General features: G+C 32.8%; 1 protein-coding gene across 2 annotated transcripts; it reads left to right on the top strand.

The window, feature by feature from the left end:
• The first annotated feature begins 11,589 nt into the window (after positions 1-11,589).
• Cortactin (cortactin) lies at positions 11,590-25,519 on the top strand. 2 transcript variants are annotated; one of them, XM_088242686.1, is made up of 11 exons: positions 11,590-11,729; positions 11,979-12,139; positions 12,289-12,375; positions 12,622-12,775; positions 12,868-13,033; positions 13,176-13,297; positions 15,915-16,178; positions 18,329-18,487; positions 22,561-22,749; positions 23,546-23,716; positions 25,208-25,519. In XM_088242686.1, exons 2-11 carry the CDS (start codon positions 11,979-11,981, stop codon positions 25,286-25,288), a joined length of 1,554 nt encoding a protein of 517 aa, XP_088098812.1. In that variant the 5' UTR covers positions 11,590-11,729; the 3' UTR covers positions 25,289-25,519. The 2 variants fall into 2 exon arrangements, 1 of the variants encoding a protein (XP_088098812.1); XR_015825407.1 differs by lacking the exons at positions 22,561-22,749; positions 23,546-23,716; positions 25,208-25,519 and adding an exon at positions 20,683-22,363 and having other exon boundaries at positions 18,329-18,643.
• The last annotated feature ends 542 nt before the right edge of the window (positions 25,520-26,061 follow it).

Below are 26,061 nucleotides of genomic sequence, written 5' to 3'. Positions count from 1 at the left end.
TTAAAATAATTCATTTTCAAATATAGAATTCTTTTTGCAAATGTAAAACTCTGCTCTTTTCACTGTAAGGGGTGCACATTATTGAGGAATGTGATTTTTAAAAATGTTTTGTATGTCAACTAATATTATTTTAGTTTAACCAAAATTCCAGGAAAAAGAAATAAATAAGTAGAAATTGTAAGGAATGTAAGGAAATAACCTGATAGGGATCCATAAAAAATTCATGTTGTTTTAAAAAAATATATATATATGTTATTGAACAATATAACATCTTTCCAATTTTTTTAAATATTCACTTTTGGCGAATGCAGCCCTGGTGTACGATGAAAAAACGTTTACGTTTCTAACTTTTTTCTACTCAATAAATTAAAGATTTGTCGAGCTATAAATATGCTCATTAAAAACATTTACGTTTCGCTGAAAACCGCACGTAAATCGGTCCAGTAGCACATACGAACATTGCCTTTTATCTATATAGGTAATAAACATAGTTGATTGATAACCTTGGCAAGTAATATAATATGAAAACTGCACTGGTTCGCTAAAATGAAATACGTTTTGTATGCTCTAAAATTATGTATGTTAAAATAATATAATAAAATAAATTTATGATGCATCCTTAAAAAAATATTGTTTAGTGTTTTATTTTTGTTAGTGATGCAGCTTGATTTAGCACCCAAAGGAACTTCTAGTAAAAAATCTAGAAATTACTAGTACATTCTTGATCATTTGGAAGACACCTACGTTCTCCTGCTGTCGCCATCAATAAACCTCTTGACACTTGTTGGTCTTGACTAAACGTACAGCTTCCTGTCTTTATACCAGGGTCGCATTAAAGAAATATTTTTGCCCCGGCAGTAACTCTTTTTACTCTTCATAAAAAAAACAATAATAACGTATCCCAAACTCTATAAGGTCAAGGGCCCTGTGTTGAGTTGGGATACAACATAATAGAAAGTGGAGGCATTTACATAATTAAATAATAGCAAAAAAATAATTAAATATTATGACATAAACATACATGTATTTCAAGGGGCATCTGGATAACACGCTTAATAGTATGTAAATCTATGCAATATCTCGCAGCAGTCTCCTGCAATTGCCTCTACCCTTAGACAAAATACAGACTTGTACACTCCTCCTAAAAATGGCTTTCGTTTTAGAGAATTAAATATGTTCATCTAGGACATTGAACACTCCTGGAGCCACAAAAGATAAATTCCTCTAAGCAAACGAAGTAAAAATCTTTTTTCATTTTTAAAAATCGGGTTGTTGTCTCTTGGCTCTAGTGTTGCGGACTCGCGGATCAGAGGCCAGTGGTTCGAACTACACTCAATCCCAAATTGATTCCAATTTTGCTATAGTGTGTTATTTACAACTCTTTGAAAATGGACCCAAATTAAAATATTTGGGGAAATAATAAAAACGCATTGATTTTTTTATAACCCAACAAAAAAAAACCTGAACACCTTCCAACGTTTAATATTTTTGAAAATAATATCGAGTCCAATCATTGTTTTATATAAAGTAAGCACTTTGCTTTCTGTTCTTTCGTTTCTTACCCGTTCCATAAACTAAGTAGGTACCTCAAAGTAGTCATTAGCCCTTTTGCTGTGCTACATTCCAATTTTTAGTTTGATTTTCGGTTCAACATCATCATAATCATCATTCCATGTCCGCTCCCTAGTTGGAACATATGGTGTCCAAGAAGTTCCTCCAGGCATCTCTGTCGGCTGCCAGTTCCTGCGCATCCTCCCAAGTCAGGTTTGCGCCCTGAAATTCTGACATGAGCTGCCGACGAAGTCAGCAGTGGACGTCTAGGACGTCGAGAACTTGATGCCTTGTAAAGTGGGCAAGCGTGGTTAAGGCTCTCAGGAGGCATCCGCAGTACATGGCAACCGTATCGCATCCGCTTGATGACAGTTGTGACCGGTATTTGCTGCGTCCGATATATTTTTACTTCATTCCTCGCAATGTCAGACCACCTGTTCTCAAAATTCAGTATTTTGCTGTTTTGGGCTCTAGTGAGATGCCGCGATTCGCATCCGTAGAGGAAAATAAGTGTTATGCCGGCATTATGTAGGCGGCATTTGCTTTTCACTGAGCAAATATCCGATCTCCAGAAAGCCTTCATACTATTGAATGTGGCGCCTGCTATTCCTAACCACACTCTCAGTTCTTTTAGTTTTTTTCCCATCCCATTTCCTGTAACATAGGTAAAACAACTTAAACAAATACACACTAATACCACTTTCGGACAAAGGGATTATTACCACTATTTATTAAAACAATTAGTAACGAGAAAATGTTCAAAAAGGCCATAAAAAAATGAATAATGGAGCTAGGTAGATGTAAAATGGATTGTCTCATTCGCCCAAACCAATATTGAATCAACTGCTACACAAGTGAATAGCTTATGTTATGTTTTTGTTCTTTCATTGTGCGTTTTGTAATATAAATAATATAGATGTACATGAATTAATTATAAACATAAATACGTACTGTTTAAAACTGTCTGAACATTGTGTTAATTATCTCTGTTTATTAAGTTAGTCTTCTATGTTTATTCTCAAATGTAAAAATATATTTTTTTTAAAGTATATTGTTAAGTGTCCTCGGCACAAGTCCCCAGTGAGGTAACATTATTTTAATTACTAATTATAGTTTATGAGTTTAATAAGTATAGAGTAACCATTACAATGAAACATCGTATAATGGGCTGTTTTGAAAGGTTGTTTGATTACTGTTTTTTTTTTTAGTTGCAAATTATTTGTACCTTGCTTTTGTAATATGCAAAGTTTCTCGAATATATTTATTTTTAGGTTATATATAGTTGACTTTATCATTTTTCACCGAAGATAAAAATAAAGCAGAATCAGAGTAAAGAAAATAACTCTAGAAATATTACATTAACAAATAATAAAAAATAAAAATCGTAAAAGTTGGACACAAAAAAACAAAAGGAGCTAGATACCACCATTGAATAACTAAGCCTGCTTGATCGTCCCTGTAATGAATCGAACAGTCTCTCTTCGTGTATCATTACAGTTCAGGAGCTCAGCTAGGTTATTTGTCGCAGCAATCCGAGTGTTTAGTTTGCATTCAAGCTCCCATCTCGGCCTGTCGAACATTGGACAGTATATTTATTAAAAGATGTTTTACAGTCTGCTCAGTGATGCCATCACATGGGCAGCAACTAGCGTCTCGCAGCCCAAAGCGATGCAGATATTCCCTCATCCATCCATGCCCCGAGAGAGCCTGAGTTAGTTCATATGTAGGCGTTTCATGCTTCCAAAATGTTTTGGCCTCATCTGTGCTTTTCAAAACTTGCTTGATCCACTTATTGACAGTTTCTTCTTCATATGTTTTCCTCCACTTATTGGATTAATCGTTTGGAAGGGACCACCTAACATGGCTTATTGGGATTTCATCAAAGTTCGGCCTCACTTTTTTGACTGTAGCAGCCTTGGCTAGCTCATCTGCTCTCATTTCCGATTTCCCCAACATGAGCTCTAACCCAGAAGAATCGAACATATGTATATGCCTCGTGTACTGAGATCAACATAAGTTTGTATAAAATTAGAAAGAGTACAACGTAAATTCCTTAGATTCATCAATAACAAACTTAATATATCCACTGAAAATATTGATTACGATTATTTAGTGTGTACACTAAATATGGCGGCTTCCGTGGTGTAGTGGTCAAGACGCTTGACTCACGCACGGAAGGTTCCGGGTTCGATTCCCGGTGAGAACACAAACATTAAAATGTAATTTTTTCTCAAGCCTGGTTGTTCTGTAATGTAATTCACCACTGTAATTGGGCCTCCTGGCCTGTTGTGGTGCAAAAAAAATGAAATTAAATGAAAAATGAAATGAAATATGTAAATTCTTTACAAAAGAAGAATTGTAAATGATTTATAACATTTATATAAACTAGCAAATAGCGTATTGGACGTCCCGGAATCAACTAATATTATCAGCATAAAGGTACCTGTTCGAAATACTCGGTAGCTAACGTTATTTTTTTAATCTCCTGGCAGTCATAATTATTATAACAAATCACAGACTACACTGGCTAGGATGAGTAAAGTGAAGTTAATATATTTCGTTTATATTTATATAATTATAGGCTAAGTATTCTGAAGGCCATAAATGAATCTGGATAAAATTTCTTAATATTGTTCTTTATTAATTAAATTTTACTAAATGTTTATTTTTTAATTTTATGTATCTCTACAATAATACATATATTTATGTATTTGTGTATGTATACATATATATTTATATATGTGTACTCACCCATATTCATATACGTGTGTGTGCGTGTAAATATATGATTTGTCTATTCCTCTATTCCTATGTGGGTACATTTCCGAATTTTGACTTATTATTGTTTCTTTTAGTTTGACTTATGTTATTTTTACTTTTAACCTAATGTATGTACTTTTGTTTCAATGCTGCACTTGAATGTATTACTAATAAATGCAAAAGCCCGTAAGGCGTAAAAATGAATAAAATTGTATTTCAGTTTAAGTTTATTTTCTAAATAAAAAACTATTCATAAAAAACATATAAAAATGCTGGTTCCCTGTTTTTTTCACTGCCAATATATTACTGCCGGTACTGCTCCTTACTCCTTTCTTTTAGTAAGCACGGACACATTCCTATCATCAGAAACTATTTGGATTAAATCATTCAAGCCGTGACGGAAACGAGTCTAATCTAGGATACGAATTGAGAGATAGCCGGAGGAAATGTCATTCATGCAGCTTTTCACGGTAAACATTCCATTTTTTTATAAAACATAAATATGACTGGCGATACGCCTGAAACTTTATTTGAATACGTTTCATTCCAGTTCTTCCGGTGAGCTCCACGGTAAAAGTGATTTCGACTGTCTAAGCTTCCAGATTCTTCAGTGGTTATAAATGTCACCATGAATCTTTGGACGTTTAATGAACCCGGGCGGATTTCAATAACTCATTTGAACTTTAATTTCGTCCACTCTTTCTCTTAAATTTTTTGAATAATTCATCTAGAACAAGGAAAGAATTACCTTTGCAAAAATGCAGTGAGATGAAAAGAAAACTATTGCAGGTCGATGATGCGTTTAAAGCGATGCAATGACTTTATTTGCGGTAAAAATATTTCAAATTGTTTCATGGACGACATTCCAGAAAACACTTTTTTTTTTCGGGTCAATATTTCACACTTTTAAGAATGCTAATGTTTGCGATCCTCACTATATCCTGAATTACCGTTTTTGTGTAACGTGTAGATACTTATATGACGAAGAGGTTATTAAAAAAAACTTTAGTATTAAAGTATAAAAAAATGATAAAAATAATACAACATATAAAAAAATTAATAAAGATATAGATGAAACTAAAACATACAAGTAAAGTTAAAAATTGTTGCAATTAACAGCAAAAAGTCTTAACCAAAAAAACATGTGTTTCACCGAAGCCTGCTTTACAAAAAACATCCTACCGAAAAGTTTGTAAACTAGGGTGATACATAAAGTTGAATAAGAAATGTTTAAAGTAAAATAAGAAAGAATTGTTTGGCAAAAGCATAAAATTTAATATTTGCAAGGCAATTTTATATAATTTTAAAAATTGTTTCGTTTTTGTTAAAATGGACCAAATTTGTTTGTAAGAAAAATGCAATATTGATAAAAATAATAATAATCATGGTTTATTTACAAAAATAACAATAACTTTTTCTACTTCATAATAATTAGGTAATAGATTTCTCCGGGTCATGTCTCGTCTGCCTAACTAGGTGCAACCTGTTTTAAGGCAGACATTTTTATGCCAAATAAACAATAACATTACTGCCTACTAGTCAATTTACTATACAGTTACACAATATTAATTTTTACCACAAATTATTTAAAAATGTATTATAACGATGGCAACCCCGTCAGGATGGCAACACTCGGACACTTCCGCCACCCCTAGGGTCAGCAGCCTGAAGCTCTGCCCTCTCTCTCTCCTCCTGCAGAACTCACCGCGTACGCATCGTTATTGTGTTGCTCCTTGCTTATTTTCTCTTTGTGTAATAAACTATGTTTTAAGAACTGCGAGTTTTATTAATTGGGATAGGTCCTCTTATTGTTTACAGTATTTTGAATTAATTTTCCCGATTTTTCTCGACCTAAACCCAGTAACCAATTTTTTACAAATTTATTAAAATGAATCCGGGTCATGGCTTTGCAATGTTTGGGTAACATATTAAATATTTTGGGGTCAAAAAACCTGAAATTTCTTTGCCCGAATTCAGAGTTTGTGGTAGACCCCATGACCCATCCTCTAGTTTGACTTCTGGTAGTGTTCCTTTTGGGATTTGGGAGAATAATTTGCTTTCACGAATATTATTGATCTAAAAATATATAATTGCCTTATATCTAAGATCTCAAATTCCTCAAATAACTTGACGCTGGGGCACCTGAAGGGCTTTTTAAAAATTATTTTAATTATTCATTTTTGAGCAGATTCGAGAGGTTTTAATATTGATTTATTAATGCCTTCCCATCCTATTACGTCATAAGTTATAATTTAGTTACATAAAATAAAATATAGTTGTGTGAGTTTATTTAGGGATAAAATGTTACGTACAAACCATTTCGTTAATTTCGACAAAAACGCAAAAATTAGTTATGTTTAGACTTTTTTAATTTTACTCTTTGTGGTCCAACTGGCTCTTACTGTGTAACTAAAATTACAACGTGTAACTTTAAATATATTCGATATAAATGCTGTTCTGCAGAACTATGGATGTAAAATTATTACCAAAATTCGCGGTAAAGTGTGGTATTTTACGGTAATTTTCGTTAAAAAACGAATATAACGTACTGGGTTTTATGTTTCAAAGAAATAACAATACTAGTAGCTTTGTTTTAAGACACATTACATGACAGTGAAAACCAGGTTCAGATCCATCGGGTGGTTGTCGAGATTTATTGTAAGTATGGATCGTTCAAGGTCATTCGTACTTTTTCCACATTTTTTGATAAAAAAGGTTATTATATTTTGAATCTTGAACAGGATCGGAGGACATAAGTAAAACCTGAACGACCACCGCTCATGCCGCGATTTTGAAAAATTTTGCTTCAAATCAGTTTTTTGTGTATAATTACATCCCTGTAGATTTCATAGAAAAATATACGAAAGTCTGTGAAAATAAAATTAATTTAAAAATCGTCGTAACTTTTTTTTCTTTGGACTAATATTTTTAAGTAAAAATTAGTACGTTATGTTCGTTTTTTACCGAAAATTCCGAAAAATACTGTATTTTACCATAATCTAAAAAAAGTCCCGTAAAATACCGCGGTAATTTTACCGCCTTGCATATCTATGCAGAACTGAAAGCAAAAAACCGTTTCTTTGTATGTAGTCCAAATTATTATAGAGTGCGTAGTTAGCATTTTCAAAATTGAGAGCAAATAATTTACCGTTTCTTGTACTGCAATTTGGTATGCAATTGTTATTAATTTCTACTTCATAACAACTGACAGTCAAGCAGAAATGTAATTAAATCATTGAAAAATAATAATACTAAGACTTCCACTGCACGGTTGAAATATTATACATGACTATTCTTGAGTAGATATCTATCTTCGATTTGGCCAAAACCGCTAATTAATAAAGATTTACAGGCTTTCTTACTTCCAGCATCCTCAGAACGAAAATGCAGATAGTAGATATATAATCTAACTGCAGGGATGGTATTCTGAATCTTCTCTACTCCTTAAAGAGTGGTTAATTTAAGGATTTTCATTTTTTTAATGTGATGACACTTTGCTTCATATTATATAGCCACACTGATGATTAAACATCAAATGATGTGTAAAACTATTTAAAAAACAGAAATAAACGTTTAAGGTTTGGTCAATTCAACCTAATTAAGTGTTTTTGGGTAATGCCGCAATAATATTATAAATGAAAATTATCATGTGTGATTTCACGTGCTCATATTTATTTGACGTTTAATTGTCAGTGTGGCCAGAAATGAAGGAAAGTGTAAACGCGTACAAAAAATTACATTTTCAAAATTAATAACTTTTTAGGGGCCCTGGGTAAAGATGAAGATTTAAAATAATATCCCAGGCAATGCATTGACAGATCTTGAATGGCGAGTTCTTTCAGAATTAAACATTCATATTATGTCCAGTCCAGAAAATTATCAATTTGCTTCTCAAAAGCGATCGTTAGTAAATTACGTAAAAAATACATTTTGTTCAAATGTCATGCGTCCAGGTAACGTAATGAGAGATATTTAAAAATATAATTACGATATAATTATTTGTCATTCATTTTAACCAACTTGACCATCATGTTCGTTTTCATTTTAATATACACCTAACACAGCCTAAATCTAAGACATCTACCTCAGAAAATGTAACAAGCCATGGATATTACGATAAAATGCAAAACTCTTGCGAATAATTACGAATTGCTACCTGTGAATGCAAATTACACATTGAATACAAACCTGTAATTATTGGGGATAGTTCGTTTCTTTAGATCTAAGTGCAAGCAGCATTATAGTATGCTTGACATTATCCCAGAATTCCTGGGAAATTACATAATGATATTATTATATGGTACCTTTCGTATTATTAACAATCGACATCCGTGATTAACGACAAGTGGTGTCTTATATTAAGTAGTAGCTGATGGCCAATGGCGCTAGGCGTAGACAGGTAGGACGGTTGATAGAAGTATGTAAATTATACTAATATAAATGTAGTTCATTGAAGAAAAAAAAATGTATATCTATGTTTAACTACTGGGTACTTTCACAAATATTATACTGCTCTACAGAAAATGGGATTTAGTTTCTAATTCTCCAAATGAAATAAATAGCCATTATTTTCATTTATTGAGGTCTTTTACCAAAATATGATAAAATCGAAAAAAAAACAAGTGAAAAACATATTTATTTACAAATTTTAATGAAATAACATAACGCGTGTATCCAAAAACAACGAACCACAAAATATAAACAATGAATAACCATATACAAATAACAAATTAAAGCATTCAGATAAGAATTACATAAAAGAATAACCAAGCTGGTATAGAATACTTACAAAACTACAAGTACTACCGTAAAAAACCCACCAAAAACCTGGTGGAAACTATTTTATTTAATTTGTTTTTACATATTCATTTTGTTTGTAAAGCCAACAGTTCTGCATATTATATTTGTTTTTTTCGGTAAGTACGAGGGGACCTTTAAAAGTAATCTACCTAGCTATGAAAGATACGTAATGCGGGGTGAGCAGGTTGTCGCCAACTGAGACATGTCTTGTCGTATCAGGTCACTTCAGTTTAGTTTAGTCGCGCGTAAGCTCTTGGAATAATTGGTCGCTGAGTGCATCAAGGTGCGGTAAAAATGGATAAAATGAGTTTAGAGCACCGTGCCGTCATCGAATGTTTAGTAAAGGAAGGGAATGGACGCAGCGTATGACCGCAGCATACGGTGACTCTTCATTTTCCCCACAAGAAGACGATCATAGGGGCTTAAAACGCTGGTGTTTTGAAAAAGCTGAAGGCGGCAATACTGGAGAAGCGACGGTGGAAGTCAAGTCACGGAGTGCTCCTTCTTCATGACAATGCCCCCGTACACAAGTCCCGCATTGCTCGGGCTGCTGTGACTGAATTGGTGTTTATAGAATTAAATAGGTTTATGGCCCCCTGTGATTTTTATATCTTTTGACACTTAAAAGACCTAAGAAAATGGGGATTTTCAGGGGATGATGAAGTCAAGTGCGCAGCTTCGACGTTTTTTCAAGACCAGGAGTTGATTTTTTTCCCGATGGTATTAAAGCGCTTCCTTCGAAGTGGAGTAAATGTATTGCTCTAGAAGGAGATTACATCGAAAAACAATAAAAAAAGCTCTCTAAGTATGTTGTTTCACACCTAGGTAGATTACTTTTAAATCTCCCCTCGCACATAGTAAATTTTACGCCATACATGAACATGATCGTATGTCTGTAGTACTTAGGTGTAGGTATCAAATTCAAGCCAATTAAAAAAAATATGTGCACCAACAATACTAAGTGAAAAAATTTTCAGTACCTAATACAATAATAATATCTAGTACCTAGTTGATTTATTTATACCGAAACAGTACCCTATACAGCATTAGGTGTAAATACGATAATGTTTTTGAAAGGAATAACCCGTTAAGCTTTTTTAGAGGCTTATTAGCGCTTGGGCAAGAGAAAATATGGAAGGAAGTTATGATAAATATCCCACAACACTCAAATCATTTGAAAAAAAAACTTTTTTGGATTTTTTCCTCCAACGCCAGTTAGCCGTATAACCAATTGAGCCACGTCGGCGTCGTGGCGGCTTTCAATTATCACGATGATGAATTTTTGTTTTTTTTAATGCTATGTATGTAAATATAAATATACAGATTTATATAAAATGTGAATATTTTTTTTTTCTTTTTTTTTCTTGTTTAACACAAGACCTTTGATTTTAAAAATGAATATCTCACTGGGCACAACCCATGTCGAGGCATTAATTTACATGATTTAATATATTTATACTTATGGTGTCTAAAAAATATACATCAAACAATACATATCCACACAGATAATATAGATATATACGCGATTGATATAAATATATATAATTATGAATTTTAAAAGTCAGTGTATCAATTTATTATCTTCAAATCTATTGTTTTAAACTATTTACCCTTTATTTACTTATATCTGTATTCTTAATTATTATTTTTCTAACTCCTTATAGCTTTAAGGGTTTTTTAGTATAGCCGATAGGAAAAAATGAACTTCTGTTCTCTCAACTGGAATAAATTATGTTTGTATGTACTATATGTAAAATTAGTTTTTACATTTTCTTATTCTTATTACTTAATTTTAATTTTTTGTAAAATACATGTTTATTTTATCTATACACACTGTTTTTTAAACCCTGTCACATCCAAAACCACGATGATCGGTATGGGCAAAAAGACATATTAGCATATTTAAAAAATATTTAGAACAAAGAATTTTTTTTAAATAAAATATTAAAAAAAACAAATGGTGGCTTACTTCTGCAAAGAAGAAGTGAGGGGAGCGCGGCGCAGTATAAGACTCTCCCCTCACTCCTCGTCGTTTCTCCCCTGCGGAAGTAAGCAACCATTTGTTTTTTTTAAATATTTTATTTTTCAAAATTTTATTCGTTCTAAAAAAATATTTTAATGTGCCAATTTATCTTCTTGCTCATACTGATCATGTGACAGGGTTTAGTAAACACCCTGTATATATGTAAAAACATGTAAAAACCTACAAGGCGTTTAAATAAATAAATAAAATAAATATATACATAAATGAAAGTAAGAAAAAAAATATAAATATATGGGTGAACATATTTATGTTCAACGCTATCTACAGCTCTTTCGACAAGGCAAAAATAATTGTCTACAACTATAAATCAAATATTGATAAAACAAGTAGATTAGTAATAAGTGATTGTTTACAAAGATACTGGTTGTTAAAATAGTAATACAACAGCCTCGACGAGGCGTGTCAACATTCTCCCACCATAGATAAACTCGGTCACTTCTTCATGTCGCTAATTTCCTTATTTGACGCAGTACATCTGTCAAAACTTTGCTTTGGTCGGTTTCCATTGCTTGTGTTTAAATAGTGAAACGTTTTCAATATTTCAATACAAATAAATACAACAAAACTGACCAAGGTAAATAATGTAGAAAAGTAAAGCAGTTTTCTTTTCCAACAGTTTTATTTTAACCAAAAAGTGTTCTGAGAAATTGGTTGTGATAAGAATCGCCGACGAGCCCTAATTCTGTGACTCATTTCGTGTGTTGTTTAAATCGTATGATTATTACAAATTAAAAATAGAGAAGCTTTGGAATTGTAACAAATGTGCTAGTTTTCTATTAAATATAATGGTTTTACCATATGTTTTGGTTTACGCTGATTTTAGATGTGGAAAGCAAGTGCCGGTCATACAGTTGCTCCAGTCATTCAACCCAGTGACGACGATTGGGAAACTGATCCAGATTTCATCAACGATGTCTCTGAACAAGAACAACGATGGGGATCTAAGACAGTGGATGGCTCTGGAAGATCGGTCGCGGCAGTTGAGTGAGTTAACCTCGAATGTACAAATTACCTTTGCATAATTTCATTTCGACTTTAATGTTTTCTTGTTTAATAAATCTGTGTTGTTTTTTTTTTGTTGCTGAATATGTCTATAAACAAAAGAGCTACAGTAGCGTGTATTTTATTTTCAGCATGAAACAACTTCGAGAAGATGCAATAGATCTCAATGACAAAACCAAGAAAAAAGAACTAGAAGATGGTCCACAAGCATCCTATGGGTATACTTTTGATTATTATGCATCTAAATACTAATGGTACATTAAAAAATATATAACTAATACTTAGGTAAAACATAATAATATATAGAAAGGTTTTATTCCAGCTCAGCCTGATAAAACAGTTTTTTTCTTCGTAGGCTAAGATTTTTTATATTGATTCCACAGATAAAACAGATTCCCACTTTTCCACATTAAAACAAAATATTTTCAATGCTATTCCATGATATTCTTTTGTTTTAATATTAGTTATGGAGGGAAGTTTGGTGTCCAACAAGATCGCATGGATAAATCTGCGCTTGGACATGACTACATCGGAAAAGTTGAAAAACATGGTTCACAAAAGGATTATAGCGCCGGCTTTGGCGGAAAATATGGTATTCAAACAGATAGAGTTGACAAGGTATTTAAACTTTTTACTATTTTCACTGAAGTGTTTATTATCTTCTGCGACATGTTAAGTGATCATACATAAGAAATACAATTTATTTATAGAGCGCAGTTAGTTGGGATCACAAAGAGAAGATAGAGAAACACACATCCCAAAAGGATTATAGTTCTGGATTTGGAGGCAAATTTGGTGTAGAATCAGACAGAGTTGACAAGTCTGCTGTTGGATGGGACCATATTGAACAAGTGGAAAAACATGAATCGCAAAAAGGTAAGCCTTTAATCTAATTGGTATAACTAGGTACTTAAAAATATATTATTTCCCAAAACTTCCGAAAAATCGTGTAAAATTTAAGTAATATTATTTGGTAACTTGAAGCCATCAATGATTTCAATTGTATATATTTTTTTAGATTATGTTGTTGGTTTTGGAGGCAAATTCGGAGTGCAGTCCGACAGGCAGGACAAGTCTGCCCTGGGGTGGGACCACCATGAAGCGGCACAAAAACATGAAAGCCAACTTGACCACAAAAAGGTAATCACATTTTTCTTAAGATATCTGTCTATACAAAATCCTAGTGTTTTTATTTTTACCTGAATAATAATCTACATTTTGTAATACAGCAGACTCCCATTTAACATGTTTTTAGGCAGTTTTCAAATAACGCGGTGCAAAAAAAGTTTTAAAAAAAAACCTTAATTCTCCCTTCCCGGTGATGTGTAGCTAGTGCACATTGCATCTAATAACTTATATATCTCTATAAATATAATAAATACTGGTTCAAGATTTTCAGTATTCCTCTGTTATACATTTACGTATCGATTTAATAATTTATTATAAAATAAGCATTTTTAACAAATTGGAGATGAATCACTAATACATTAAAAAGTTTATCAATGTGACGTATGTGGTATATTATAGGAGTGTCGAATATACGGTTGTCTCAAACACTATTTATGTCTCACTCTCGATGCTATATAGGTATATTCGCGAGCGAGAAAGAAAAATATGTGTGTCACGCAGGCCAGTAGCAAAGTCATCTGTACCACTGGTACAGTACGCCAGTCGTCAGTTTTGCACTGTTGCTTTCAAGCATTTGTTAGGGGCGGTCTCTCTTCTCGCTGCGAACGGCAGTTAATGTTTTTAGCAATTAGATTTAAAATATTACCACTTTTAACATCAACTATAAGTGATTGAAGCAATTGCCCATGAATATTAAATTGTTCCAATTTATAATCTCTCCTTTTATGCATCTGTATTAAATACACAGTACCATAACACGTGGATGTTTTTGGCACAGTAAGAAAAGGGTTAACACATTTGCGGACACTATTTTCTCATAGGATCCACTCACATGGACACATCATAACTTTTCTATTTTGGAAACATTTCATTTCTGATTGGACCATAGTTGATGGTTTGAGGTAAATCTTATTTAAATAACACACTGGGACACTTTTGTTGTTGACTGTTTTTTATAGGGACACAATATCATGCTTACTTCAGTTTTACGTGGACTATAGCCGTCTTTTCATTACTAATGTCTCTTGGACCATTTCCTAAATGAGAAAAATGCGATTTTGACGGCAATAGCCGGCATAGCCGCGAACGTGTTATTTGAGCAATGTGTTACAGTAATGCTTGTACTAATTACTCAGTTGGTGTAGTGAGGTATGCCGAAGACTCTGGATATCTCGTGTGATGAAAATCATGTTGTACCAAATATATGAAAACCAGCTGCATGCACAGAGTTTTAATGTAGGGTATGCAATAGGAAAAATAAAATTCTTTTTTTTTTTAAGCAATAATCTGTTTTATTTACTTTTTTAAATCTTAATATCCTTCACGCAAGTGTTATGAATCGCTATGTCCTTGGCTGTAGTTTATGTTGAAATTACCAACCCAACTTTAATCAAAGTATCTGCTGTTATCCCAAAATATTTCAATGTTAAAAATACAAAACAAGAGAAATTATATAAAAACAATTCCAGTTAGCCAGTCAAATTCTTCGAGCCTTACTTATAAACCTGGAATAAAATTATGCTTTGGCATAGTGGTAGAATTAGGATCCTGGAATAAAATTATGCTTTGGCATAGTGGTAGAATTAGGATGGTATAGTTTTTTTTTTTAAACTTTTAAACCTCGCACAAAGTTATACTCTGCACCATATAATATCCCACAATCTGTCATCTGTCCCAGTTTTTAGTAGTAAAATGTACTGTTTTTATCTCAAATTTAATAAATTTAGAAAACATGCTATATTTCCAGAGATTTTAAAGTAAAATATTGTTTTTGAGTGTAAAACTGATCATCAAATAAAATTTCACCAACATAAATTTTATTTCATGGATGTATCGACAATTATCCTCGTTATATTTTGCACGGTTTATACATAAAAGATTTATTATTGTACAAATTTAGTTACTTTATGAAAATATGTACATTCAATCGTCTAAACAATCATCAATGGTATATTTTGGTATGCAATCAATCATTTTTATGACCAATATCAATTTTCGCATGGGGTGATATCGAAGAATTGTCTTTTTGAATTTATTTACATTGAATATTCTCTTTCAAAAATTACGCCTTATGGCTGGACACCGCAAAACTGCAAGTTTGAGAAAACCGTAATACAATTTTTTTGAGAAACATCAACTGCCGAGCAGATGCGCCGTGAGCTGGCGCGGTGCATCATACACGGCACCGTACCGCCTTTGTGATATGTCCAGAACCTTACGCTCATTATTCAAGGTCGCATATATTTGTATTTGTAAGCTTTTTTTATACCAGGGGTGCTATTCTGAACTACTCGCATGGCACGAGAAAACAGTTTTTCTCGTGTATTTACATACAAAATATATGGGATAATACGGCCGCGAAAGCGTTTGGAATACCAGCCCAGGTATAGTTATTCCAAAGTATAAGCTAGGTATAAAGAAATCTAATAAGTAAGGCCCTATGATAATCTTGTCGGCTAGGCACTGATTATTTGCCATAATATGATTCTGAATTTTCGGTAACTATTTAAATATTGGTTTTCTTTTTATCCCTGAGCTTGACATTTGGAGATGTCTAACTAATGAACTGGACGATATTACATCTACCTTTCAGTGGGACTTTCTTAGTAAAGTTTAATTATTTTTTAAGGGTTTCGGTGGTAAATTTGGCATCCAGTCCGACCGATTGGACAAGTGTGCCGTGGGTTTCAACGAGCCGATGGAGAAGGTCGGCACCAATTACATCAAGTCCAAACCTGATGTCAGCGGAGCCAAACCTTCGGCCCTCAAGGCGAGGTTCGAGAACATGGCCAAGCAGAATGAGGAGGATGCTCTTAAGAAGGTCAAGGAGGAGAGGGAAAGGAGATTGAAAGTGGAAAGAAGAGAACGAGAAGCGGACACCAATAGGAATGATGTGAGTGTATTTTTATTTTATTTTTAAAATTATTATTATTATTATTTTTTTTAAATTTTTATTTAAATTACCTTGTTAACTTTATTGTACTATTCTAAATCTTTTCACGGGGGCAAAGACTGGTTAATTTGTGAATTTTTATTTTTTTACATGCTTTATATATGGCCACACTGATGATTAAACGTCGAATTATGTAAATAAACAGTTTGTAATTGACATTTTGTAGTTCGATATTATAAAACTGTTTAAAAATGGAAAAAAAAGAACTAATGCGCTTTAGTCAATTCAACTTAATTATGTGTTCAGGGTAATGCTTAAGGTTTCGGTAATGTTATAAATGAAAATCATTTGATGTTTAATTATCGGTGTGGCCATATATGAAGAAAAGTGTAGTTGCGTGCAAAAAATAAAAATCTCATAATTTCCTTCTTCTCTACCCCCAGACGATTCAGAGTAGCACCCCAGATAGGCTGCAATTGGAGTAGGTACTAATGCAGTGCCCTATGCTGCACTAGGCCCGGACAGGGAAATTAAGATTATTATATGTCCATACTAATAATATGTAAATAAAATAGTTTAATATTATTGACTTATGTAGGTATTCAAAACTTTTTTGAAATATTATTCAAAAGAAAGACAGGAATCAATTCTAAAACAAACAAACCAGCCTGAAGCCAAATATCAAACTAAAAAACAAACCTTTCTGTGGAATGCTGATTACTATTATAAGCAGAAAAAAAATAGAGCGTACTTAGTGATATCAGTAATGAAAAAAATTACTCGCCGCTTTTTAATTTTGGCAGGTACTAGAGTAAATATATCTTAAATTTCGGTTTTAATTATTTATTTATTTCTATTTTTACAATGTTCGTATTCTTTTTTTTATACTGAATAATGTTCCCTCAGTTAAATCAACACATTTCTTAAATTCAGTTTTCTTTTAATATTTTTGTTCTGTCCATGTTCATCCTCATTTTACAAATCAGCATTCCATTAAAATGGCAACTTGAGTGTTATAAATCCAGCTCAGCACCATATTATTGACAGTGATTGTGATAAAATTTCTCTCAAATTTCTAAATTTTTTGTAAAACGTATTTACTGTCTATTTGAATATGTGAAACAATTTTCAACACTAAAAACAAGTAGATAAATCTCCTCGAATTAATTAGCATGAATAAACCTTATTTATATACGGGTATATTTCAGAATACATTTGCTGCGAGTAGTTTCTTTTTACAAATGGAATGGCTGTGTAATATTTCTAAGTAGGCCACTTTTTTATTTGTCCTCTTACTTTCATTGTTTTATTGTTATTTGTGAGAACATCTCTTTCAAAGACGATTCCATTCCATTAAAAAAAATATTTACATGTAAGTACATTTTCATTATTGTTTATTTACATTTTAAGGTGATTATTCAATTAAAATAAATGAACATTTCATAGTTCTGCCAGTAATTGAACATGAATGATCAAAAAAGTATATGTAAAATGTAGATAGTAAGTCATTCTTATTTTTCTACGGTGTAATAATTATATGACTTCTATTAAAGAATATTGATTTCTTGCGGTTTCGTTAATTTAATTTAATTATTATTATGATAATTATCTTCAGTATTGTAGCATATCATTACTTCGCTAACAATATTGCGTAAGTCATTTTTGCTTTTTTTACAGGACGATGAAAAAACTGCTTATTTTATTGAAAGTTCAACTAAATTACGCCTTTAAATGTATTCAAATGAAAATTTTATCCATATACAGTCGCATTTTATAAACTCTTAAGTCTATACCTCTTAAATTTTGTTATTTAAAGGAAAAAATATAAACAAAATTTTTCAAATAATTCCCTAACATCAAGTATTTTTTAGAATTGCCAGATTTAATTCAGGTTTCAGGGGGTTAAGGGCATCTAACAAGCAATTAAAAATTAGTTTTTAAATCCCGGGGAGAACCTAACATTTGCACGTAAAAAGATATCTTTTGATTAGGTAGGCATAGTAACCGACGGCAATATGCATTGGGATTTTTGAGATTGTCGGTCATAATTAGCTAATTTTAAGTTAGTTTTTTACATCCCAATGTGTTACTTACCGCCGTACTCGTATATTATACATAAAGGTTCAACACAATTTTCTGTTTGTGTTCAGAACACCGAAAAAGTGGAGCAGAAACCTCTGACTCGACCAGCACAGAGACAGCCCATTAAGACCGGCAGTGAAGCGTCGGTGCAAAGTGCTGTAAAGCAGTTCAGTTCCCCAGTTGCTCAAGAAACCAAAGTTAATACAGCGCCACCTGCCAAAATTAAGGTAAAAATATATTCTCATTTAAATTGTAGGCTCCGATTTTGAGCTTCTTCATTTGATAATTTTATAACTAACCGACAAATTAGCAGTATTCATATTACATTTTACTTTTATTTAATTCTACTGTAATCAATTTTATTTTTTTATTGATAATTTATTGTATTTATTTATTTATTGTGGATAACTTATATAGCGCCATTTTCGTAATAAAATACCTCAAGGGCGCTTTACATGGTGATTCTACTGTTAAGTTAATTTAATTGAAGCTTTAAATTTGTAATTTGATTAAAATAATTTATTTTGTTGTCACGTGCTACGGATTTATTCAAATGATTTAGAGAACAAGTGGGTTTTAAGTTTTTTCCGAAACATCACTTCACTTTCACAGCCTCGCACCTCTGCTGGGAGAGCATTCCATGCCATAGGGCCTGCGACCGCAAATGCGCGCTCACCAAATTTAGTGCGCTGTTTGCGTAGAGGTATAATAACTTTTCCTCTCGCCGTAGACGTAGCTGATCTAAGCGTGAGACGCCTGTCAGCTAGTTCATCTGGAATGCATAGTTCCCTTAGATATTCCGGAGCCGAGTTGTGCAGTGACTTATACATAAGCCAACAGAGTTTGTATTCGACCCTCTGTGGAAAACGTAGCCAGTGTAGTTCCCGAAGTAGTGGAGTGATATGACTGAACTTAGAGATTCCGAAAATAAGTCTCGCTGCGGCATTCAATACAGATTGTAGGCGAGTCATTTTGTTCATTGGTAGACCTGCATAGATACCATTACAATAATCGACTCTAGACACTACAAACGCATTTATTAATTGACGGGCGGCATCAACCGGCAAATTTTTGCGTATGCATTTAATTTGTCTCAGCTGGTAGAAGCATGAACTTATCGTTCTACTAATTTGAGCGTCAAGAGATAGGTCAGAATTGAGTAAAACTCCCAGTAGTTTAACGGTGGGTAAAACGGCACTCCCTACATTGGGTAGAGCCGTATCCTGGATCAAATTCTGTCGTCTGGCTGAAGCCACCCACAGTTGTTCAGTTTTTGATGGGTTTAATGTTAGTCTGTTTTCAGCCATCCAGTTTCCTATTTTCTTGATGCATCCATCAATTAAATTGACAAGCACACTTCTCTCGCCTGGTTTGCAATAAAAATAAATCTGCGTATCATCTGCATAGCAGTGCGACCACAATCCACATTCTTTGATAATGTTCTCTATATCTTTAGTGTAAAGGAGATAGAGAAGTGGTCCGAGTACTGACCCTTGAGGCACTCCTGTAGACACCCGAAAGTTGGTTGAGCTTTTACCCTGGAACACGACTGCATATTCTCTTTTATTAAGATATGAACTGAACCACATATGTGCCTGATCACGGATACCATAAGTTTTCTCCAGACGTTCAAGCAAAATATTATGGTCTACAGTATCAAATGCAGCACTCATGTCCAGAAGAGCCATCAACACCAGATTACCAGAGTCCACCGACGTTATAATGTCAGACAGTACTCTTATCACTCCCGTCTCCGTGGAATGAAAACGTCGGTATGCCGATTGCCTTACCGAAAATAAAGAATTCCGCTCGATATAGTTAACGAGCCTGTGAGAAACTATTTTTTCTAGTATTTTTGATACGATGGGAAGATTTGAAATAGGGCGAAAACTGGAAAGATCTTCCACATCTAGTTGGGAATTTTTTAAAAGTGGAGTTACATTTGCTTTTTTTATGGCTCTCGGAACAATGCTGCGCTCCATGGATGTATTAAATAAATCTGTTAAAAATGGAGCTAATACGTTAATGCATTTTTTCAAAAGCCATGTTGGCATCGGATCTAATATACATTGTTTGTTGGGTAATGCCGCAACAATTTTTTTAACCTCATTTATAGACGTTGGTTCAAATTTACTGAATTTTTGAAGGGCATTATCTAAAATTACAGGTTTTTTCGCTGAACTACACGCCAGTCTGATTTTTTCGACTTTATTTGTAAAAAAGTCGGCAAAATCAGTGGCAGTAGCGCTTGTGTTAGATGTCTCTGCTATACAGTCACCACAAACAGATTGAAGGCTTCGCCAGAGTTGTTTTGGAGACTTTTTCTGTTCAGTGATTTTTGTACACCAGAAACTAGATTTTATTTCTTTTATAAATGTCCTATAAGAGGCTTGCATATCTAACCATATTGATCGGTCCAAAGTATTGATAAAACTTATCACTACGAGAGAGGAAAAAAACTTGAATCAAATAATTTATCAAACTCTTTAGTTTATTTGCATCTTTCTGCTAGTTCTACATATGACAGGGAAAAGTACTAATAATAAATAAAGATTACGTCAACTTGCAATCATGTAAATGGTAAAAATCAAACCCAAAATCAAAACCTAATCAATTTCGATTAACTTTCGATAGTTACAAGGTTTCATACAGGGTAGCGGATGCAATTGCAGCTACAACCTGTAAACTCTGTTTTCACAAATAATATTTCTTGTAGACCACGACAAGCTGAGAAGAGAAAGAATATTAGCCAAAAACATTTGAATAAAAACACCTAATTATCCAAACATTGATGGATTGATTTTCAATGGACGCAAAGATATCTTTGCTTTGTAAAAAAAATGTTAAAATATTTTTGACGAATAAAGGTTGAAGAGCACATAACTCTCGTGCGAGAACCTGGATCAGTTTATTTTGGACATGTTTCTCCTTCAGAAGGCACTACTAGAATATTCAAGAAAGCTATATTTTCATTTTTAAATGATAAAAATCATAAACTTAATGAATTAGTTGCTGTTAAAATTTTGCCTATCCTGAGAATCTTTTACTATCAATTATAACCGATAACGACTGTAAAATAAAAGAACTTTGTTTCTTTTAATTTCTTCAGGATTAATAAGAGCATTTTGCACTCCTAAATTAAACTTTAAAAGGGATAATTATCATGGTTTGAATGACCGGCATGATACAGACCTTGTTTTGACTGAACTACCGTTTATGCGATCCATAGCGTCAGAAGTGTTAGTGCAACAAGTAAACCAAGGCAATGTAAAGGTGGTGGACTTTTTGATGATTCCCTGTCGCACACAATCAATGGAAATATGCAATGTCTCGGAGGAAAAAATGCGAGAAGTTTTTAAATGCGCGACACAAAATAAAACTAAAAAAAACCACTGAACGTCCTCATTGAGGCTGTAGTCTGGTAAAACGAACGCAAAATTCGGAAATCATACAATTTTGCCATTTTAAAACAAATGTTTTTTTAATAGCACAACTAAAATATAATTACTTTTAGACCGGCAGATTACGCCATTTCAAATTTAGACTAAACTTAGGTATCTGGGATCTCAATAAAGACTAAGTATTGAACTAAAATTTGTCGTAATAATTTAAAGATAATAAATTGAACATGAAAGTGGCCGAAGCCAAATTTTAATTTTGAAAAGAAATACAAGCATTTTAAATCACATACATTTTTGTGACATTTTCCTTTATTTCTACTTATGCCTTCGGTAATACTTTAAAAAAAAAGTTATTGAAGTACTTGAGTTGAAACTTTTTTTTATAGAATTGTATTCATTTTTTTGAAAAAAGAAGATAATTCTGGTTGTAATATTCAATTTAAAACAATATCTTATTGACTTTTTTATGACCTTCAGACCAGCCTTTACCGAAAACTATTAGGGTTACATTTTTCTATAAGAAAAAGACTCCCGTGGATTTAGCATTTTAAATGATCTAATTCACCCAACGACCCTTTTGGTATTCTGTGTTTCGGTGTCTAACTTCAGAGCTTTATGGGTAATAGCACAAAACTCCAAAATTAGATAGATACAGCTTTAAAAACGCATTTAATGACTCCATCTAAAAACATAAAACTAAAAGGTAAGATTATAAAATAAATACGAAAATTCATGTCAAAAAATTTGATTGGCTCTACTGAAAAAAGACGATTTGTGGCCCTTTTGAATTTGAGCAGCGATATATCTTTATTTAATAGTTTTTTTTTTAAAATCCATAAGGATTTTTTCTCTCTTTTTATACGTACATAGTACAAAATCGTTATATTTTTTCATTACAGCTTCCCGAAGAGAAAGTAGAGGTCGCTCCATCTTCTCCCATATCAGTACCGGCTCCTGTTCCATTCGATATTCCCGCTCCTATTGTACCTCACGCCCTAGACGCCCCCGACATTATACAGAACACTCCCAAGGCTGTGGATAGAGACATAGAGGAGATAGACAGGATTGTGGATGCTGAACCTGTCAAGGTAAATAAAAACATTACTGTCATAAAGTGTAAATAAATATATAAATAGTATTTCCATTTTAAAGTAATAAGGTCCATGAAATACTGTTAAGTAAGAAAATAAAATTTTTACTTATTCTAATAAGATAAATATAATACGAATTATGAAAAATATTTTGTAATTTATAATTTTGAATTTCCGCAAAAACGGTCATTGCATTGGCCACAATCATTGGCTATCCATGTTTATTTTAAACTTTGTTTGTGACTGTTTAAAAAATTTTAGAACATCGTCATGCGTCTTGACGTCACAATTATCAATGCCAAACATGTCGCATTTTTACAGAGATGTTTATTTATAATTTCATTCTTGAAGTTATGTATGAAAACATTTCTCCACAATATTCATATTGATTTTGAAAACACAATCAATTTTTCTAAATCCATTTCATATATTTTTATCGGTATCCGTACTATGTGATATTTCCCAATTAGCTGTATCGCATTCTGACTAAATAACCTCACTCCACACTGAATATGATATTTTTTGTTCATTACAGCTGACCGCAATCTGTTAGGTTAGGTTGGGATAAAAATCAGACAATAAATCAAGAAATACCTCCCATTTTGACACTTACTAGCGCCGCAGTCAAACTTCTTCCAAAACGTGTTCTCCACCAAGTCATCTGTACATAATTTATCTATTTATTTAAATACATTAATGTATCTTTATTTCTCCGTGACTGCAATGACATTTTACCAATAGTTTTTACTAATTAGAACCGTGAAATATAAATTTCTTTTAATTTTTATTCCAGACTCCCATTCAACCGACCGTAGTCGCATCTCCGGTCGGGTGGACGGATGGAGAGGACGGTCAGGATGGAGATGATGATGGGTTTACAGCCATCGCTCTGTATGACTACCAGGCTACAGCTGATGATGAGATATCTTTCGACCCTGATGACATCATCACCAATATTGAGATGGTAAAAATTATATAAAAAATTTTACATTATGATGTGTTTGTACATATTTAATTTCTTTTCACTTAGGCCAATTTTTTTTGTGATGTTATTTGTTTATTATTTTGTAAAAATAATTATATTATAATATTCTGTACAGTCCTTCTTAGAACAAATTTCCCTAGTGAGGACTCTTAAATTAATTTTGTACAAAAAATATTTCACAATAACAATAAATAATATGTTTTTTAAATGTCAAATTTGCAATAAAAATAAAAGTTAATAATTATTAAATGTTAGTAAATATTGTAATATAACCACTGATCGACGTATCCGTCTCGTCATTAGGACATTAATCACTAACATGCAAATCTCGCTTTACAACTTCATCATAGTCATCATTCCTTTTCCGCACCCAATGCTGCATAGGGCACTAAATTGTTACACCAACCGTAGCATATCTTGATAATTTCTGTTGCATGAAGGTAAAATGATCAGTCTTAGGCTTCAGGTGCCAGTCCTGCAAAACACCTTTTTCAAATAAATATTTCATGTCTACCATGTTGGGAATTGATCCCGAGACCTCTTGCATGGTAGGCAAACACGCTGACCACTCCTCCACGAGATGCTTTATATCATAAATGAATTCAGATCCTCAGGGGAGCACTGGTTAAACCTGAGGGTGTTGAAAGAGCTTGCCCCCTACCTAATACCCCGATACTTTATAGATCTGGGCTCGGAGGGGGAGATTTAGCAAAATGAGAACTGTCGCCCTCCACACATTAGACAGGCTCTTTAAAGACCCTGGCTCGGAGGGCGAGAATTAATTTACGGGGATCCATCGCAATAGATCTTCACAGGTCGCAGTGATGTCAGGAGTTTGTATATCATTGAACCCCATTTCAAAGAATAATAAAAAGATTACTTAAACTAGCCAATGACAGGTCATAAACCCTGTAAACACATAGATTTCCACATTCTCTATGGTGATTTGTGTAACTCGGTTGAGATCAATGATTATTTTTTAGTCTCTGTTGAGATATCCATCTGTTTCAATTAAATTTTAAGCTGGTTAAATTATAGTATTAGTATACAAAGATTTGGATATGCTCAAATTATTATTATTATTGTTAATAATACACTAGCAGCTATTAATCTGATGCGTGTATATCAAGTGTACTTGGTTATTAAACATTATATATTGATGTGTGCATCTAGATGGTTTTTTAATACATTAACTGAACTAGCACCAATTACTTTCTCAGGAAGGCTGTTCCATTTCTCCACAATTTGGTTTGTAGGGAAGTTCTTCCTGGGGTTGGATGAAAAAGAGGTAACGTTTAGTTTCAATGAATGACCTCTGAGATGGCGGTTTTCATTCATAGTGAACATTGATTTCAATTTGGGTACATTATATTGCTCAGTTAAGATTTTGATTGTTACAATCAAGTCACCATGCTGCCTCCGCTCTTCCGGTGAACTATCAATATTTTATATCCAACTGTTTTTTTCTAGATCGATGAAGGCTGGTGGAGAGGATTCTGCAAAGATCAATACGGCTTATTCCCGGCTAATTATGTTCAGTTACAACACTAATGAGATTAGTCAAGTGCTCAAATACTATAATTATTCTTCCAACTGGTTGGTCACAAATACAGAACAATGGAATTATATTATTATGTAATAAGAATATATCTGTGCACACTGTTGGTACATGTTTAAATATTAAATTATTTTCTCTAAATCTATATGTATTGAAATTATGTTTGAAAATAGTCATATTCATTGTAATTATAGTGATGCAGAGAAATACACAATGAAACTTAAGGGTTTTTTTATTAAAAAATGTTAAATAAATGTTTTTTTTATTTAAAGTTAAGCTTTGCTAGTTATTTTTTTCAATTTGATAAACAGCTCTTAAAAATTTTGATCAAGTGTTGCTCTGCCATAGAAATAGTTTTCTAACCCGTGATCCACTGTTACCCATGCTCCCGTACAGACTTCAAATTGAATGAATAATTTTGTCATCGGTATAATATCCATTCAATAGTTTTTATTTGTATTTATCTATCTAAAAATTGCCTACTTAAAAGCAACGAATAAATATATGGATTAATTATAAGCATTTTTATAATTTGACTATATGTTATAAATGGGTTTCTTTTAAACTCTGAATAAAATACTGACTATTTTTTATAACTTTCTCTCATACCCTCTCTTTTTTACATTGTTACAAGTCTCTAAAATACAGGCTTAGCTGATTATTATTTTTTTTTAAATTGGATTGAATGAATTAAACCATATGATGTATGAGAATATTAAAAAAAATATTATCATATATTTAAGAGTAGGTGGGAAGTAATAAATAT

The sequence above is a fragment of the Micrasema longulum genome, unplaced genomic scaffold (assembly GCF_059751315.1).
Source record: "Micrasema longulum isolate JH-2025_06_02 unplaced genomic scaffold, ASM5975131v1 h1tg000019l, whole genome shotgun sequence".
NCBI classification, from domain to species: Eukaryota; Metazoa; Arthropoda; class Insecta; order Trichoptera; family Brachycentridae; genus Micrasema; species Micrasema longulum.
Note: the sequence above shows the minus strand (reverse complement) of the source record. Positions and strands in the feature narration are given on the sequence as shown.

Excerpts from the sequence above, each read along its gene's own strand:
- Cortactin (XM_088242686.1), top strand. The coding sequence starts at position 11,979 with ATGTGGAAAGCAAGTGCCGGTCATACAGTTGCTCCAGTCATTCAACCC. Across the intron at positions 12,776-12,867 it reads AAACAGATAGAGTTGACAAG|AGCGCAGTTAGTTGGGATCA; the intron begins GTATTTAAACTT and ends ATTTATTTATAG. Across the intron at positions 16,179-18,328 it reads CGGACACCAATAGGAATGAT|AACACCGAAAAAGTGGAGCA; the intron begins GTGAGTGTATTT and ends GTTTGTGTTCAG.